The sequence below is a fragment of the Carassius carassius genome, chromosome 2, assembly GCF_963082965.1.
Source record: "Carassius carassius chromosome 2, fCarCar2.1, whole genome shotgun sequence".
NCBI classification, from domain to species: domain Eukaryota; kingdom Metazoa; phylum Chordata; class Actinopteri; order Cypriniformes; family Cyprinidae; genus Carassius; species Carassius carassius.
This window is the reverse complement of record NC_081756.1, coordinates 4,008,287-4,028,422: the sequence shown is the minus strand read 5'-3', so window position 1 is coordinate 4,028,422 and position 20,136 is coordinate 4,008,287. Positions and strand designations below refer to the sequence as shown.

The window sequence follows — 20,136 nt, the reverse complement described above, 5'->3', positions numbered from 1 at the left end:
CCCCTGAGGTCTGTTTATAATGTTAGTAAATGTTACTGGACTCTCATTATCTCAAATGAAATAATATCATCTTTTGCTGCTGATGTTTCACAATAAAAGTTTCTTATTTTCTGTCTAAATAATTTATTGTGATTGGCTGTTTTTTTTTTTTTTTTTTTTTTGTAAGTTTAGTTTTTAGAAGTATGGAACATTTTATTTTATTATATTTAATACTTCCTCTGTTTACCAGGTTTTCTTTCTTTCTTTTTTTTTACTTTTTTTTTTTTTTTTAGAAAACATCAACACATTTGCATGTTAACACATCCTCATTCATTTGCCTATTTCCATAACACATTTAGACTTTCAGGCTGAACTATATTTACATGGCTGTGTAAAACTAATCTGGTTTAAGGTTTTCATAAACCAGACTATCAAACAGAGCCAGCGCAAGGCATAACCGAACTAAGTGGCCAACAGGGGACCCCCAAGAGTAAATGAAATAGCTTGATTTTCGTGCAAATAGCTTGAGTGTTTGAAGAGGGTATTTACATTACCTCTGACCATCAATTTGTGAATCGACAGCTGACATTAGTCAGCTCCTGGTGTGCAGATGGTAAAATGTGTGACATCGACCTGGGTTCGAATCTGCCATTTCAAATTTCAAATCACATCAGAAAAGCATTTATTTTCAATGAAAATTGAGGAAATAATCAAAAAGTTAAAAATTTAATTTCGGTTAGGGTTAGGGTAGGTGTAGGGAGGGCTTTATAGTCCCAATCAGATGGCATCCATTTAATAATTTGAATTAAAATTATAATTTACCGTCAATAAGTTATTACTGCATACTCTTTCATAATGTACTATTATATTGGGAAGCAGATAACTGCCACTATTTGCAATAAGTTGGCTAGTATAAATAGTTTTTGTCTTCTAAAAATAGCTTTCCTGGGTATATATATATATATATATGTATTGTAATGAATTCTGTTTAATAAACTTGGTACTAATAACAGCTTAACATTATTTAGTTTTGCCTTTGGGGTCTCTGCTAGTATATTCCAATAGCATTATGCCTCAATTAGTTAGTTACAGATGTGTGGTGGATATTGGTGATTATGTGTCAGGTTAGTTTAACTTTTTGTTTAATAGAATTAATTTAGCAGTGAAGAACACACAATAAGTGGGAAGTCGTGGCCTAATGGTTAGAGAGTCGGACTCCCAATCGAAAGGTTGTGAGTTTGAGTCCCGGGCCGGCAGGAATTGTGGGTGGGGGGAGTGCATGTACAGTTCTCTCTCCACCTTCAATACCACGTCTTAGGTGCCCTTGATCAAGGCATTGAACCCCCAACTGCTCCCTGGGTGCCGCAGCATAAATGGCTGCCCACTGCTCCGGGTGTGTGCCCACAGTGTGTGTGTGTGTGTTCACTGCTCTGTGTGTGTGCATTTCGGATGGGTTAAATGCAGAGCACAAATTCTGAGTATGGGTCAGCATACTTGGCTGAATGTCACTTCACTTATAACAACAAGATTTTGGATTAAATAAACTTTATTTAAACTTTTGTTTGGAGTTAAGTGCACATACTCTTTAATGTTTAGTTTGCGGAGTTTATTCTTACCAATCTCTTTGTTTGCTTGTTTGTTGCTGCTGAGACATGTGAGCTGTGGCTGGTGTGCCGTCAAAAGGGGTCCGGGCGGAAATTTCGGACGTATATATGGTTCCAACCAATGATTGGGCGCAACCATTCCGGTTTCTACCCTGGGGGGACTCCAAGGACTATTGTATTGACTTGTTCCTTTATTTATGTTTAGGAAGGACATTTATAGAGTGAAGTGATTTGATTACATTATTTGAAGTGTTTGTGTGTATATTTGATGTTTTCATATTTGTTTGTTATGTATAATGGCCATTGTGTCTGTGTATCCCCCTTTTTGTGTTAATTGGTGCTGGCCACCAATATATAAGTTTGTTAATTGTGTCTGTATGGGTGTGTGGTGTTCTGTGATAGAACAAGTCCTGTAGTCCCTAGAGCTCTGCTAATATTTGAGAGGCATTTGCAGTGATTTATGTTTATAGTATTTTTTTGGTTTCCTTTTTTCTCTATGATTTTTCTGGTTTACCTCAGTCGGGTTAACATTTGTTAGCTTTTGTAACCCCCATTCTGTGGACAATAAATCCTTAAGCATTTGACGTAACCTGCTGCCTCCGTGTTCTCCTTACACTACTGGTCACGTCTATTACAAATGGTGGCAGCGGTGGGGTGTGCCAGAAGGGGGAAGCAGTGAGAAGTTTTTTTTTTTCCCCATTTTTCTACTTCATTGGTCATTATGGGACCAAAGAGAGCTGTAAAGAGTGATGAAATGGTGGCCTCCGCTACAGGAGGAGCTGATGCGGAGGATACGCCAGTTTCAGGTGACTCGCGGAACATTACAGTAGAAGAGTTACGGGACATGTTCGGAGCACATATGAGAATGCAGCAAGAAAGAGATAAACGACTCGACATGGAGACAGTGTGGCAGGAGAATAGATGGAAGGCTCTTCAACATCAGTTTACACTCCTTCAGGAAGAGGTACATACAAGAACTGCAACAACTTCTGTTCATACTTCTGGGCTTCAATTTACCCCTTCAAATCCAGGGAGCGGGAACGTAGATGTTCGGGGGTCACCATCTATTGCAGGCCAAGTTGTAGAGCAACCAAGGGCTATGACAGAACCGCAGCTGCAACCGCTTAATGAAGATGATGATGTGGAGCACTTTCCCCAACTTACGGGCAAAGCTCGTAGTGCTTATGTGAACATGGATCTTAATGACTCTCTTGTCTATGATGATGTGAAAGCAGCAGTTTTAAAAAAAATACGATATTAATCCAGAGACCTATCGTTTGAGATTTCGGTCCACAGATGTGAGAGCTGATGAGACCCCTAAGGAGCTGTATGTGCGTCTTAAAGACACTTTTAACAAATGGGTTCAGCCACAAGATCGGAGTAAGGAGGAAGTTGCAGAGGTGATTATCATGGAACAATATCTTCAGGCGCTGGCTCCAGAGCTTCAAACCTGGAAAAAATAACATAACCCTGATTCCGCAGCAAAGGCTGCAGAGCTTACAGATTTAACCCAAAAGAACTGTCCAAACCAGATCCTGTGGACTGAGGAGGCGGAGCAGGCTTTTCAGGATATTAAGAATGCTCTGTGTCAAGGGCCAGTCTTGCATTGTCCTAATTTTGATAAACCCTTTATACTGCAAACTGATGCCTCCGGTATGGGAGTAGGAGCAGTTCTTCTCCAGGGGACTCCAGAAGATCGACATACGGTAGCGTACATCAGCCGCAAGTTGTTCCCCAGGGAGGTTCGGTACTCTACTGTAAAAAAGGAATGTTTGGGAGTAAAATGGGCCCTTGATACTCTCAGGTATTATCTGCTTGGACGTGAGTTTGTGCTTGAGACGGACCATAGAGCACTACAATGGATGAACTGTATGAAAGACTCAAACGCCAGAATTACCCAATGGTATTTGTCGATCCAGCCATATCGATTCTCCATCCAGCATATCCCAGGTCGAGATAATGTGATGGCTGACTTCCTTTCTCGCCTGCCGGCGTGAAACCAGAAATGGGGGAGTGTGTGGTGGATATTGGTGATTCTGTGTCAGGTTAGTTTATCTTTTTGTTTAATAGAATTAATTTAGCAGTAAAGAACACCCAATAACAACAAGATTTTGGATTAAATAAACTTTATTTAACCTTTCGTTTGGAGTTAAGTGCACATACTCTTTAATGTTTAGTTTGCTGAGTTTATTCTTACCAATCTCTTTGTTTGCCTGTTTGTTGCAGCTGAGACATGTGAGCTGTGGCTGGTGTGCCGTCAAAAGGGGTACGGGCGGAAATTTTGGACGTATATATGGTTCCAACCAATGATTGGGCGCAACCATTCCGGTTTCTACCCTGGGGGGACTCCAATGACTATTGTATTGACTTGTTCCTTTATTTATGTTTAGGAAGGACATTTATAAAGTGAAGTGATTTGATTACATTATTTGAAGTGTTTGTGTGTATTTGATGTTTTCGTATTTGTTTGTTATGTATAATGGCCATTGTGTCTGTGTATCCCCCTTTTTGTGTTAATTGGTGCTGGCCACCAAAATAAGTTTGTTAATTGTGTCTGTATGGGTGTGTGGTGTTCTGTGATAGAACAAGTCCTGTAGTCCCTAGAGCTCTGCTAATATTTGAGAGGCATTTGCAGTGATTTGTTTATAGTATTTTTTTTTTTTTGGTTTGTTTCTTTTTTTTTTTTTTTTTTTTTTTTTTTTCTTCTCTATGATTTTTCTGGTTTACCTCAGTCGGGTTAACATTTGTTAGCTTTTGTAACCCCCATTCTGTGGACAAAAAACCCTTAAGCGTTTGACGTAACCTGCTGCCTCCGTATTCTCCTTACACTACTGGTCACGTCTATTACACAGATTAAGAGTTGTTTATGTACAGTTGGCTTGCTGCTGTGCATAATAATTTGTTAAAATAACATTCTTTTCTGTAAATGCATTGTCTGCTGGTTTATTTAGCTGCTTTTCAGTAAACCACATTATATACCATGTTATACTTTAAGACAACATGTTAAGTCCAAATGAACACCTTTTGTGGGTTTGCTACTGTTACAATTAAAAATCACAGAAGGGTTAACACATTGGTGTGATGAAAGCAACACCGCTACAACAAATGAAACTGATAATGGGTGAGTTAGATTTATAGTTTATGAATAATCGGCCATTGACAACAATCAATCGTACTGGCGACCCTGAGAGGCCCCCAAATAAAATTCTGCTTAGTGCCCCATAAAGGCTTGGGCCCTGCTATCAAAGCCATCTAAAATCCCATAGACTTTCACTGATTGGTTAAACTTTTATACAATTAGACTTATGGTGTATTTATACGATAGCATTTTAGTGCCATGTTAAAAAAAAAAATATATATATATATATGAGATTAAAGTCGTAATATTCATTTAATAATTTGAATTAAAATAATTATTTACAGTCAATACGTTATTACTGCATACTGTTTCATAATGTAAAAAAAATATATAAAAAATATGAGATTTAAGTCATAATATCCATTTAAAAATTTGAATTAAAATTATAATTTACAGTCAATATGTTATTTCTGTTTCATAATGTACTATTATTCAGGAATAAAGTTGAAATATTACGAGAACAAAGTCGAAATGTTTCGAAAAATAAAGTTGAAATATTACAATCTATCTTATACTGCCTTCAAAACATTAAAACTTTAAACTGTAGAACTACTTAAAGCTATTGCACAGTGCAGGAGTGATGTAAACCCAACCACAGCTCCGCAGTAGACGCCAGGTGTACCACGTTCATCACCTCATGCTGAATCTCTTCTGAATGAACCGAGACCAGATCCACATGATTCTGTCTGCAGTATCTCAGAGCTTCAGACCACGTCAGATTCTCTCTGATCACAATCAGTTTATCTGGAAACCAAACAGAGCACAAGCAGAAACTAGAGAGAGACTGATCAAAAACAACATCAGAACAAACACTGTGGATGAATTTGTCATGTCAGACATGTAGCGGGAACTTTAAGAGATCTGGAGGAGATGATGGGTTGTGTGTGTTTCGTGAGGATCTACTCACCTTCATGACACACAAAAGGATATTCTTTGTTACAAGAGATGTCAATCCATTGTCCCTGAGCGCTCTTTTCAACAGCTGTACAGTTTTCTTTACCTCCAACATTATTAGGTTCACTAGTGTTCGAGTAACTGAAAGAGTAGTTACTCTGATCTGACCACTGCCATGAGTCTCTGAACAGACCGATCCAGACATATGATCCAGATGAGTTATTATCACTAATGATCTTCTTAACCTTCTCATTCTCATCCTGGTTTCTCACACTGACCAGATCAGTGTGATTCTGTCTGCAGTAACTCTGAGCTTCTCTCCAGTTCATCATCTGATTGATAAAGAAGAGTCTTGTGTTCACACATGCAAAAAGATTCATGAATCAGTTTGTTCATTATTCTTACGCTGCTTTCTGGTTTGGATGTGAACAGGATCAGCGGTGGAAACATCAGAAACTCTTCAGCCGGTGATTTATTGAATATTAAGTATAGTTTCATGATTATATTAAAGATCTAACATGAAGTATTTTATATGAAGAATTTCCATAAATTCATTTGAAATAGCTGCACTCACTGTTGTTGCAGATGAATTGCCAGTTATCACTACATCCCAAATCCTCCCATTCTCCATTTAACATCCCAGAGCACTCATCTCTGCCATCAGGTTGTTTATATCCCCAGTTCAGATAGATAACAGGTTCACCTGAAGACCACTGCCATTGATCACGACTTGTCTTCTGGAGCCCAATCCAGACAAACCGAACACTTCCACCAAATCACACTCTTCATCAGCTCGTTCATGTCGTTCATGTTGTCAGCTGTGGCCAGATCTGTGTAATTCTCTCTGCAGTAACTCTGAGCTTCAGTCCAGGTCTTCTTCTCATTTATAAAGTGATACTGACGCTGAACACATTCAGATACGGAGCAGAGAGCTGTGAAAGAGAGACGCTGCTTTAATGCTTTTCAGAACAGGATCAAACCTAATGAAACTAGAAACCAGGGGCGTAGCCAGAATTCAAATTTTGGGGGGTCCCATCTTAAAATGAGGGGGCAACTCATTATACACACACACATACACACACATACACATACAAATATATACACCATCTCTCTTAACACCTATAAATAAAAACAGCTTGACACCTGTTCACATTTAAAACAGCATATTTACTTCACCATTTCAGCAGAACAGTCATAACAGCCCACAACATAGCTCGGTGATTATTACCTTTTACATGAGTCTAACCTTACGTCGTAGAATCTACAAGGGCAATTATTAAATGATGTCATCATACTCAGTCCAGAAAATCCACCAATTTACGTTCGAAAAACAGCAGAATATATACAGCATAAGCAAATATATATACCGCATAAAATCACAGCATTTTTACTTCACTGTTTCAGCAGCATAAAAGCATACAACATAGCTAAGCGGCTATAATTCAAACCATTGTATTACCTTTCACATGACAAGGCGGAGTAAAGGGGCGATTATTATTGAACTGTAATCAAGCTATGTGAACTCATTGTACCATTTTGGGGAAAAGCAATGATTCTTTCTGGCAAACTCAGTGTAAGTAAATGCTGTCATCACTGGTTGTGTATGCGGTTCATCAATTGCAGACAAAAATCATCGGGCATCTGATCTGTGTCGTGGAAGTCTTCGCTACACTCCTGTGATGAAATAGGCGTTTCTGTGTCCTGAGAAGCCTCGGGTGCCACTTCACTCGCTGTCGCAGAGCTTTTTTGAAAAAGCGTAATATTGTACTTTGCGCGGCAGCTGCCATTGTCACTGAATATTCATGAACTCTCAAGCGAAGATGACGGCGTCAGTTACGCACAACACGTGACATAGGCTAATCAAATCAAGTTTGAAAACAGCCGCATTTCACAGTGCAGCATTTTGATTGGTCAATCTATCAATCAGACTGACAAATCAACATTTTCTTTTACTTATTTTATTTTAAGCAATCGGAAATCTGAGGGGGCCGGATATGTAAATGAGGGGGCCAAGGCCCACCCAGGACCCCTCGTGGCTACGCCACTGCTAGAAACCATAAATAAAACCACAAACACTCGCCAACGAGAAGAAGAATGAAATACAGAGTTTGCTCCATTTCTGAAGAAGAAACACATTGAAAAACTCAGATACTCTCATTTTCATCTTAAAGTGAAACATTATTGAAAAAAAAGCATCTTAGGAGTGTAATAGGATTCACAACAATTTAGGTAATATTAACACCTTAAAGTGTTCCTGTAGCTCAGTTGGTAGAGCATTGTGCTATCAAGCGCAAGGTTGGGGGTTCTATTCCCCGGGAACACATGATAGGTTAAAATTGATAGCCTGAATGCACTGTAAGTTGCTTTGGATAAAAGTGTCTGCTAAATGCATAAATTTAATTTTATTTTATTTTATTTAAAGTCTAATTATATTTGAAGAATGAAGATGTGAGTTGTTCTTACTTTAGAGGTCGTGTTTTCTGTTCTGAGTCTGATGTTTCTGTCAGCAAATTCAACTCATATGATGATTATATCTGCTCTCATCCGTCATTCAGCACGTCACTTCATTTGTTTATTACTCGAAAACACCTTTTTCATATATCATTTCCTCTATATTTGTGTACTTGTGCATCACTTTCCCTAATTTGCATATTGTTGTTTGTGATCAGTCAGTATTAAATGTAAATATGGACCTTAATCAACAAAATTACACATTATCAATTTTTTTTTTATGTTTTAATGCTCACAACTAAAAAGCTGATTTAATGTTATAGATGAGCAGCATAACAATTAGAAAAATAATTTTTTTATTTTTCTTTTGAAACACTTTTTTTTAATCTGGTGCTGATACAAACAACTCCACTAATGAGCCGACTGATGATAATCACAGTTAACTAGTGAAGACAGGAGATACTGGTTACTGAGAGCCTTTAACACCCCTCCGTTTGAGGCTCCAGAGTGTGGGAGGAAGGAATAAATGTGAGTATTCAGAAATATTTTGTATGGAGAGAGGAAAAAGAAAAAGACAAAGAGGAGGAGGAGGAAGAAGAAGAAGAAGTAGAAGAGATTCATCCCTTTTTATGTTTTTTCTCCCCTCTACTGAGAGCTCAGACCCCTTGTGATGAAGATGAGACCACAGCAGACATCAGCAAAAGAGATGAGATGAAGACTCATTGTGTATATATTCTCCTGAGGTTCGTTTATAATATCATTCTCCTGCTGTTATTGTGTTTTTTTATTTTGGTTGTTTATGAACACAAATATGTTTGCATGTAAACACATCCTCATCTCCACATCACACTCAGACATTCAGGCTGGACAATATTTACATCTCTGAAGTGAAACACAAAAAATGAGTGTTATTATTCTAGTCATATTTCATTCACTCTCTGTCTTGTAACTGTGACTGCTGTGAGTGATGCCAGCACTGAGTTTAATTGAGTTTAACATCTGAGCTTAAGCTCCTTCATTGCTGCTTCGGAGTCACATTAATTTAACTCACTTAATTTAACTAATCAGTATCTTTCCTGAATTCAATATAAACTCTTAAAGAATCATTGTATTAATGAATATTATTAAAATATTATCTGGAAATGTGAACATTGAGCATACATACTAAATTTTGCTAAATATGTAGTATGTTATGAAATAAATGTGAGCTTATACAGTTAGAGGAGATTTTAGCTCATGTTTGAAACAACCTAAAGTACAAAGGATCTAAGTACTGTGACAAATAGATTTTAGTATATAATTATGAAATTAGCTCTCTAGTACTGGCTTCACGTGACTTATATATGAATATTGTGAGTCATAAGGCCATTTATTTGGCTGCCATAGTTTTATTAAATTTGTAAAATATTTTTAACAATTATATATACTTTTATATGACACAGAATTATATATATATATATATATATATACATATGACACAAATCCGATGTTTACATGTAGTGTGTGTGTGTGTGTGTGTGTTTTGTGAGGACCTACTTAAAGGTGCACTAAGCAAATTTTGCACCAGAACAAACACACCCATACAACAGAATATTGTCCCTATTTCGATAACTCGGCCCCACATGTTTATACACAACCCCGGCAGTGATGATGGTGGAATCTGCTATGCTTGCTGGTCGAGGGAATGATGTCATCAATAAGTGAAAGCGATGTGTGTTACTATGGTAATTCAGGTCAAAGGAGTGGAAATTAATGTCTTTATCATAACTGAAGTGAACAATAATAAGATTGCAAATGAACAAACAAGCGAAGATGACAGAAACATATTCAAGCAAAAACCTACACAGAACAGTTGTGTGAAACAAAGCAAAACCAAAGCAAACTCTACGTCTGATTCCAGGCCTTCCCGCTTCTTCAGTTTCTCCACCGCTCCACCTCCAATGTTTACAGTCCTACTGTCACGGTGCATGGGTCAGTGCGTTCATCTTGCGTCTCTGTCTGATTATGTGAGTCTGTTAACTAGCAGCAAGCAGCTGTGGTAATGAGCTACCTTTAAGTTTGGCTGTCATCCTGTTCGTGTTGTTGGTTCGTTGATTCTCGTCTGACTTTCTTGTCTAGTTGTGCTCCTGTCCCTCCAGTTGGGATTCTGTGGACCTTATTTCTCGCCCGCCTAGGATTCCTGCGCTGGGTTTGAGTTACTGCTGCTTGAGTGGTCTGGACGTGATTCATCCAGGGTTATCCCATCGTCTTCCTACCTTCTCATTGCTGACTGTCAGAGCTACAAATAAACCATTTTTACCTCGCACTTGGATCTCGTGACTCGATCATTGTGTCAGAACGAACCAACCAAGATGGATCCATCGAGCTCGGCAGAATTACGAGTCTTTTTAACCAGTAGTAACTCTCGCATGGAATTCCAGGAGGATCAGATGATGGCCACGGGTCGTGCTGTCCAAGCCCTGGTTGCTCAGGTTTCGGAACTTACCATTCAGTTTCAGCGCTTCAAGTTAGAGACCGTTTCTTCTCAGCAACCACCTGCGTCCAATCCACCAGCCGCCGTGGATCAAAGCATTCGTTCTCCTGAGCCTCGTCTACCACCACCAGCCTTTTATTCCGGGGAGCCCCAGTTGTGTCGCTCATTTTTGGCTAAATGCTCCCTCTATATTTCTCTTCAACCGTCATCATTTCAGGCTATATTTTGCTGTAGTGTGTCAGTATAAAATATCAGTTTACATTTTCAAACATTAATTTTGCTGTTGTCAGACTGCATGTGCATTCAGAATCGCACCAGATTATTATTAAAATTAATGGCAAACTGATATTTCCTACTGACACACTACAGCAAAAGATATAAATAACTGGCTTAAAACCCTTTTTTGGGGCGAAAATACTAATGTATCTAAGACTTTTGCACAGTACTGTATTTTAAAAACGACATTGTTGCTACTTTATAAAGAATGAGCATACATTAATTCACATAACTGATTAAAGACCTTGACAGACAGCACTCATCTTAACTAAATATCAGAGTGAGTGACAGAGATACAGTAGAAAAATTATGTGTGGTTTTGTATTAAAAAATGACCCAGATTGTGAAATACATTTATTAGCCTTAGAGTAAGGGAAGCACAACTTGAGAAATGAGAGCATCCAAGAAAATGAGAGTATCCATTAAATATTTGTAATGTTCTTTAATGTTATCCATAGTTTTTTTGTGGTTCCTTTTTTTTAAGTATCGGTTCAGGCACCGTTTAGGCGTCGGTACCATTTTAAAAGTATCGAAAAGGCACTGGACCCTACTTAAAAGTTATTATTTCTCACTGGCTCATTTACCAAATGGGTGCTTTCTCTTCATCCTCCACAAATTAAGCTACTGTAGGTAGTTCGGTAGCGATACATTTTAATAAATTATCGTTTGCGATTGACGACGCGATTGACAATGTTGTGATAAGTAGGCTATACCAACTTTGTAACTTGTTACCCCTGTGAGGCGGCCTAAGCTTTTGTTCTCAATGGCATTTTTTTCCCCTTACATTACTTTTACTTTTATACTTTAAGTAGTTTTTTAAACCAGTACTTTTACACTTTTACTTGAGTAAAAAGCTTGAGTTGATACTTCAACTTCTACAAAAGTCTTCCAGGCTTTCGAGCATCTGCAGGGGGCGTAATTTTTCACGAAATTGGATCTCCATAACGCTTATCATTTTGTTCGCATAGGGGGCACTTTGAATATCTTGTTCTTCCTTTTAGCCATTGTAACACCTCTGCGGTATTCCAAGCAGTCGTCAACGATGTGTCAAGAGATATGGTACATCAGTTCATTTATGTCTACCTGGATGACATACTGATATTTTTTCATTCTCTCCAGGAACATGTTCAACATGTCAGGCAAGTGCTTCAGAGGCTGTTCGAGAATGGGCTTTTTGTCAAGGCGGAGAAATGCGTTTTCCATGCACAGTCGGTTCCTTTTTTGGAATACATTGTCTCGGCCGAGGGGGTGCACATGGATACCGTCAAGATTCAGGCTGTGGTGAATTGGCCAACCCCAGATTCTCGTAAGGTCCTGCAGAGGTTTCTGGGCTTTGCCAATTTCTACAGGCGGTTTATTCTCAATTTCAGCCTGCTAGCCGCCCCTTTGACTTCCTTAACCTCCATCAAGACTGCCTTCAGGTGGTCTAGTGCAGCAGAAGCTGCATTTGCCAAACTAAAGAGCTGCTTCATTTCAGCTCCCATTCTCATTGCCCCTGATCCTTCCCGGCAGTTTGTGGTGGATGTTGACGTGTCAGAGGTGGGGGTTGGGGCTATCCCAGCATTCCCTCACAGACTGTAAGGTGCATCCTTGTGCATATTTTTCTCAACGTTTGTCCCCCGCCGAGCGTAATTTTGACATTGGTAACCGAGAGCTGTTGGCAGTCAAGCTCGCTTTGTAAGAGTGGCGTCATTGGTTCGAAGGTTCGGGGGTTCCTTTTATTGTTTGGACCGATCACAAAAATCTTGAATACATCAAGTCCGCCAAAAAATTCAACTCTAGGCAGGCTCAGGGTGCTCTTTTTTTCGTCGTTTTGATTTTTCTATTTCTTATCGTCCAGGTTCTAAAAACATCAAACCGGACGTGTTATCCCATATTTTTGATGTTTCGGATCGCCCATCTTTTTCCGAACCAATTGTACCGCAGAAAGTTTTTATTTCTGCAGTCACATGGGACATCGTGTCGAAGGTTCGCATTGCCTCGCAAGGGGGAACGCCCCGCCCAGATGCCCACCGGGTCGGTTGTTTGTGCCAGAGGCTTTAAGGTCCAAAGTCATTCGATGGGGTCATTATTCCAAGGTAGCTTGCCATCCTGGGGATAATCGTACCATGTTTCTTGTTAAACAGTGGTTTTGGTTGCCAGCCATGGTTCGTGACATTCGTCTTTTTGTTTTGGCTTGCTCTGTCTGTGCTGTTTCGAAGTCTTCCAATTGACCCCGTGCTGGACTCCTTCAGCCGCTGTTCGTTCCTTCGAGACCCTGGTCCCACATTTCGCTAGATTTCGTGTCAGGTCTCCCTCCTTCACAGGGAAACATGGTGGTTTTGACCGTGGTGAACCGGTTCTCGAAGGCAACTCATTTCATTCCCCTGCCTAAATTACCTTGCTGTCATAGATCATGTTTATCGCTTACATGGCCTCCCGATGGCCGTGGTCTCTGACAGGGGGCCTCAGTTTGTTTCCAAATTTTGGAGAGAATTTTGTAAATTACTGGGGGCGACTGTTAATCTTTCCTCTGTATTTCATCCTCAGAGTAATGGTCAGACGGAGAGGGCCAACCAAGGTCTAGAACGAGTGTTGCAATGTTTGGTTTCTCAGAACCCCTCCTCTTGGAGCCAGCAGCTCTCATGGTTTGAGTACGCACATAACTCATTACCAGTTTCAGCTATGGGCCATCACCTTTTCAGTGTAGTTTAGGGTACCAGCCACTTTTTCCAGAATTGGAATCCGAAGTCGCGGTCTCCTCTGACCACGCATTTATCCAGAGGTGCCGACGCACCTGGACCAGGGTCCGGTTTGATCCTGCTCTGGGTGGGGGCGCGCACCAAGGTTCAGGCTGATCGCCACTGGTCAAAACCTCATGTCTACATCGCAGGTCAAAAAGTGTGGCTTTCATCCAAGAATATTCCTCTCTGATCCGTTAGTAATAAGCTTGTGCCCAAATTTATTGGCCCATTTACTGTCACCAAAATTATTAGTCTTGTGGCAGTCCGCCTCAAACTCCCTCCGGCGTACAGGAGAATTAATCCGGTGTTTCTAAATTAAAGCCCGTTTTTCATTCACCCATTAATCCTCCGGTCACGGTACCTAGCCCACAATCCCCGCCCCCAAATAAAGTGTTTTTTCTTTCTCCTAGATCCACACACATCTCTCTGACATGACTGCTTCAACACTAACTGTGTTATTGAAACCACGTCTTCTTTCTTTGCATGAACATTGGGGTGGCATTACGCAAATATTTTCTCATAGTGAGGTAGAGATGTGGGGCGTTTAAACGAGGTGTTTTAGGAGGGTTTGGATAAATCTTAACTTTGATAAAGAATATCTCTTTGGATTTGAGACTTTAGTCTTTGCAACTTCTTTATGCACCAAGAGCTTGTAACACTCCAAAGAGAAAGGAAACATTTAGATTGCATCATATGACCCCTTTAAATATTGCTTAGTGCAATATTTGAAATAATATCACTGTTAAACAGTTACTTTAATGCCTGCTGAAACTTGTTATCTAGTGATGAGTAATGAGCTGATTGATGAGTGTTGAGTTAATTAGTGAAGACATGGTGAAACTGGTTACTAAGAGCCTTTAAAAATCCTTTGTTTGAGAAAGAGAGAAAAACACATTTTAATTTACAAACAGTACAAAAAGAATCATTAACAATTAAAGACAATATTCCCTGATTATTTACAGTCTCCAATGCCCCTCCAAAAATCATCTCAGTTCAAAATAAGGAATATTATATGTAGTAGAAGGAAATCCAAGGCACTCTTCTTTAGAAAATTATAAAAAGCATTTATTGGACTGGCTATTTCATGTTACATACCCTGAAGAAGGCTGTTTGTGCCGCTACGCGTGGGTTGTTTTTCCCCATTGTCATTTATTTTCTAACATTAAATAGCCAGTCCAATAAAGGCTTTTTATAATTTTCTAAAGAAGAGTGCCTTGGATTTCCTTCTACTACATTTTTACTGAATTCCCGACCCCAAAGAGCACCTTCAACAAAACCCTTTTTTTTTAACTCTTTGAGCACCCTGGACCCCTTTTTTCTTTCCAAGGAATATTATATATTCATTAAATACTCAAGACTGCGCTAAAGACTTGAATATGGTCACCATAGCCCACTTATATTCTCACCAGTAGTTTTGCACTTATGAGATTTAAAAATTAATCGCTAAGCTGAGTTTAAAACACTCACAACACAATTGCATTACGAAAAGGACATACCGGTAAAACTGTGTCATTATGCTTTGAAGTAAAAGAGTTTGAGGCTTCAGTACAATGCCATAATCTCCACTGAAGATCCCCACATCTCTTAGAGGCAGGTGATTTGTAAAGTAATCTCCAGGATGGACATCTCTTCTGAAATAGTAAGGCAAGACCTCCATTAAGTGTCTGGTCTTCATTTCAATTGTCCAAGATGTACAGAATTAACACAAATATGATATATATTTTGTTCTCAATACAACACAAAACCAAAATTGTCTAACTTTTTTTCAGATATGTTCACTGAATATAAGCCTAACAGACCACTCAGATCATTAGGATCGAGTCAGTTAGAAATACCAAGGGTTCACACAAAACAAGGGAAGTCTGCCTTTAGTTACTATGCCGCCCATCAGCTTCCAGAAGTGATCAGATGTGCTAAAACACTAGCCACATTTAAATCTAGACTCAAAACTCATCTGTTTAGCTGTGCATTTATTGAATGAGCACTGTCCAATGTCCGAACTGATTGCACTATATTTTTACAGTTTTTTTATTTTATTTTATGTAAAATAATTTTCTGTTTTAAATTCATTTTAAATAAGTAATAATTTTAAAAGTTTTAAAATTGCTTGTTTTATTCTTGTTATTATTTTTCTTCATTGTTATTTTACTTTTTTTTTAATGTAAAGCACTTTGAATTACCATTGTGTACGAAATGTGCTATATAAATAAACTTGCCTTGCCTTGCCCTTGCCTAACTTCAAGGTTCAATGTACTGTATCTTTATTAGCACCCGAAGGTAAATTTGTTGTACAGACAAGAAATTCAGCAATCCATAAAGATAACCATTAAGACATAAAATACTATAAAATATTCAAACTGAAGGGTAAGCAATCCAAATGACTTCTGCGTTAGAAACAAATGATTCTCAATACCAATTCCTTCAAGTTTTTAGTATAAAAAGACCAATACATTTTCTTGTGAAATCGTCTGGTCCAATAAACAAAGCAGGACACTGCAGTTCCATTCTTTACCACAGATTTACATTGGAACATTGCGGGGCGCTGTAGAGCTGGGAAGACTTTCTACCTCGCTTACCATCGTAACATGTGACTGACGAAGCCATAGGAAGCTGAAATGTGCATGTTTTATAAGTGACGATATATCTTAAATATCAACCTAATAAATCAACATTCAAAAGTGAGGATTACATGTTACTTATATATAATTTTCAATGAACTCTTACATCTAGAATAAATCAGGAAATAGTGAGACGACGAGAATACTGGCTGTATGATTTTATTTGAGCTGATCTTGTGTTATCATGTGTTTATGTCATGGTTTTTATCTTTCCTGTTTGGATCAAACACAATATATTATATACCCAACCTTTACTTCTGCTTTTCAATTACTAAACAGATTTCATTCTGCTGAGAAACAAAGAATATAGAGCTGCTGCTCCAAGAAACACAATTAACAGGCATCTCTAATATACAGATAGATTCTTAAAACACACATATATCGTCTTAGGGTTTTACACAATTAAAGAATATTAAACATTGATGTCATAAAACTTTGATAATATCATATTATGTCATTATAATTCTTTTCAGTCTTAAGCAAGACTTTGACACTTTTAAAAGCAAATAATCAGATTCACACAGAAGAAGTGTAAAAAGATTGAACAAGAAAACACACAAACAATTTACATGTCCTTCACTCTTAATATCTGCTGCAGATGAAGTTGAGTTTGTCAGTTTCAGGACGGCTGATCCAGCGCTGATCTCCTTCAGACTGAACTGCTCCTTTTCTTTTCTCGAGTTTACAGTTTTCCGGTTTGGTTCCGTTCCCTGGAGCCCAGTTCTGATAGCACACGGTCTCTCCACTCAACCAGAGCCACATGTTCATGATGCAGTAGTTGTGTAAACCCAACCACAGCTCCGCGGTAGACGCTCGTTTAACCACGTTCATCACCTCACGCTGCATCTCTTGTGAATGAACCGAGACCAGATCCACATGATTCTGTCTGCAGTATCTCAGAGCTTCAGACCACGTCAGATTCTCTCTGATCACAATCAGTTTATCTGGAAACCAAACAGAGCACAAGCAGAAACTAGAGAGAGACTGATCAAAAACAACATCAGAACAAACACTGTGGATGAATTTGTCATGTCAGACATGTAGCGGGAACTTTAAGAGATCTGGAGGAGATGATGTATTGTGTGTGTTTTGTGGGGATCTACTCACCTTCATGACACACAAAAGGAAATAGGCGGTCATATGAAAGAAAATGATTGGTGCAAGAGATGTCATTCCATTGACCATGTGCGCTCTGTTCAACAGTTGTACAGTTTTCATCACCTCCAAAATTATCAGGTTGACCAGACATCCAGTATCTGAATGAAGATTTACTCTGATCCGACCACTGCCATGAGTCTCTGAACAGACCGATCCAAGTTTCAGATATCAGACTGTCATTCATGATCTTCTCAATCTTCTCATTCTCATCCTGGTTTCTCACAGTGACAAGATCAATGTGATTCTGTCTGCAGTAAGTCTGAGCGTTTCTCCAGTTTTTCATCTGATTGATTAAGATAAGTCTTGTGTTCGCTTTCAGAAAACACATGAAAATAGATTCATGAATCAGTCTGTTCATTATTATTACGCTGCTTTAGAGTTTGGATGTGAACAGGCGCAGCAGTGGATGCATATATTGGTAAACAGTCCATTCAAAATGTTGGATTCTACACTAATATATATAATTGGACTGGATATAAACTTTACAGGACAGTGGGTCTCCAGGAGTAAGGCTGAAAACCTGAATATGGTGCATATTTTTATAAATTAATGTTTGTTGTCAATGAAGGGAGATGCACTCACTGTTATTGGATGAACTGCAGATGAAAGTCAGGGACTTATCACATCCCACAACATGCCATTCTCCATTTCTCATCATAGAACAATTGTTATTTTCTGGTTGTCCAGTCGCCCAATTCAGATAGATAACAGGTTCACCTGAAGTCCAATGCCATTGATCACGACCCGTCTTCTGCAGCCCAATCCAGAAACGTTCATCAATCACACTCTTCATCAGCTCCTTCATGTCGTTCATGTTGTCAGCTGTGGCCAGATCTGTGTAATTCTCTCTGCAGTATCTCTGAGCTTCAGTCCAGGTCTTCTTCTCATTTATAAAGTGATACTGACGCTGAACACATTCAGATACGGAGCAGAGAGCTGTGAAAGAGAGACGCTGCTTTAATGCTTTTCAGAACAGGATCAAACCTAATGAAACTAGAAACCATAAATAAAACCACAAACACACTCACCAATGAAAAGAAGAATGAAATATGGAATTTGCTCCATTTCTGAGGAAGAATAATATAGGTAAAAATAAAGATAACATTTCAAATATTCACTAATTCACTAATATTCCATAACAGGAACATAAATGCACCATACACAATCATTAAGAAAATATTAATAACTCAAAGTCTAATATAAAGAATGAAGATGTGAGTTGTTCTTACTTGAGAGGAGTGTGTTTCTGAGTCTGATGTTTCTGTCTGCAGCTTCAAACTATGTGATGATTATATCTGCTCTCATCCGTCACTTTATTTGTTTATTACTCTAAAACAAAAGCCCTTTTCATTCTTCTTCCTCATTCACATGTATTTCCTTCTGTTGCTGTTGATATCTGTCTTCGACTTTGTTGCTGTAATTCTGTGGAAGTGTGTTCATTTGAATGTGGTGGAGATGGAGAATCTGTGTGTTCTGGAATGAAGTGTATTTCCAGCAGCTTCACAGGAACGACCTCAACATTTACATTTCTGTTTTCCATTTTCTTTCATTCTTTGATATTGTCAGAGACCAACAACATGTTTCTGCTTCCCAACCTAAACAATACTTTCACAAAATGTGAACATCACCATTAGCACAGTATCTGTTGTGTCATGAGTGCTATCACACAGAGAAATGAAAACATGCAAATAAAAGACAACAGCAACATTACACTCAACTCTTTAATTATGGATATCATAGCCTCAGAAAACATCCACATAATTTCACTATGCACTGTTGCTCTCTTCCTATAATCACCTTTATTTATATAGCGCTTTAAGCAAAATACATTGCATCAAAGCAACTGAACAACATTCATTAGGAAAACAGCGTGTCAATAATGCAAAATGACAGTTAAAGGCAGTTCATCATTGTATTCAGTGATGTCATCTCTGTTCAGTTTAAATAGTGTCTGTGCGTTTATTTGCAATCAAGTCAATGATATCGCTGTAGATGAAGTGACCCCAACTCAAAACGAAACGAAACTCCATCGGTGACAGAATGGAGAAAAAAAAACTTTTCTGAAACCAGGCTCAGTTGGGGGGCCAGTTCTCCTCTGACCAGACGAAATCAGCAGTTCAATTTCAGGCTGCAGCAAAGTCAGATTGTGCAGAAGAATCATCTGTTTCTTGTGGTCTTGTCCTGGTGGTCGTCTGAGACAAGGTCTTTACAGGGGATCTGTATCTGGGGCTCTAGTTGTCCTGGTCTCCGCTGTCTTTCAGGGATGTAGAGGTGCTTTCTAGGTCCTGATCCACCATCTGGTCTGGATACGTACTGGATCCAGGGGACTGCAGTGACCCTCTGAACTGGATACAGACTGGATCTAGTGGCTACGGTGACCTCAGAATAAGAGAGAAACAGACTAATATTAGCGTAGATGCCATTCTTCTAATGATGTAGCAAGTACATCGGGTGGTGTGGGAAGTGTTCCTGTTTCCGGTTTACCTAATTAATGCAGCCTAAAAATCCTTTAACGGATTTGGATATTAAAAGCATATTAGTATGGCTCCCCAACAATGTTAGGTAGGTTATTCAAGAGTTTAGGCGCCAAATAGGAAATGAATCTGCCACCCGCAGTTGATTTTGATATTCTTGATATTATCAAATTGCCTGAGTTTTGAGAACGTAGTGGACGTAAAGGATTATAATGTAAAAGGAGCTCATTCAAATACTGAGGTGCTAAACCATTCAGGGCTTTATAAGTAAGCAATATTTTATAATCTATATGATGTTTGATAGGGAGCCAGTGCAGTGTTGACAGGACTGGGCTAATATGGTCATA

The 20,136-nt window shown here is 38.8% G+C and overlaps 1 protein-coding gene across 1 annotated transcript in view; it reads right to left on the bottom strand.

Moving 5' to 3' along the window:
- The window catches only part of LOC132100596 (macrophage mannose receptor 1-like), a 124,150-nt gene extending 105,828 nt beyond the window's left edge, over positions 1–18,322 (bottom strand). Inside the window, exon 1 of the mRNA XM_059505821.1 lies at positions 17,898–18,322. Within this exon, the coding sequence (XP_059361804.1) occupies positions 17,898–18,129 (232 nt within the window). The 5' untranslated portion in view covers positions 18,130–18,322. The remainder of the gene's footprint in view (positions 1–17,897) is intronic.
- Positions 18,323–20,136: the final 1,814 nt, after the last annotated feature.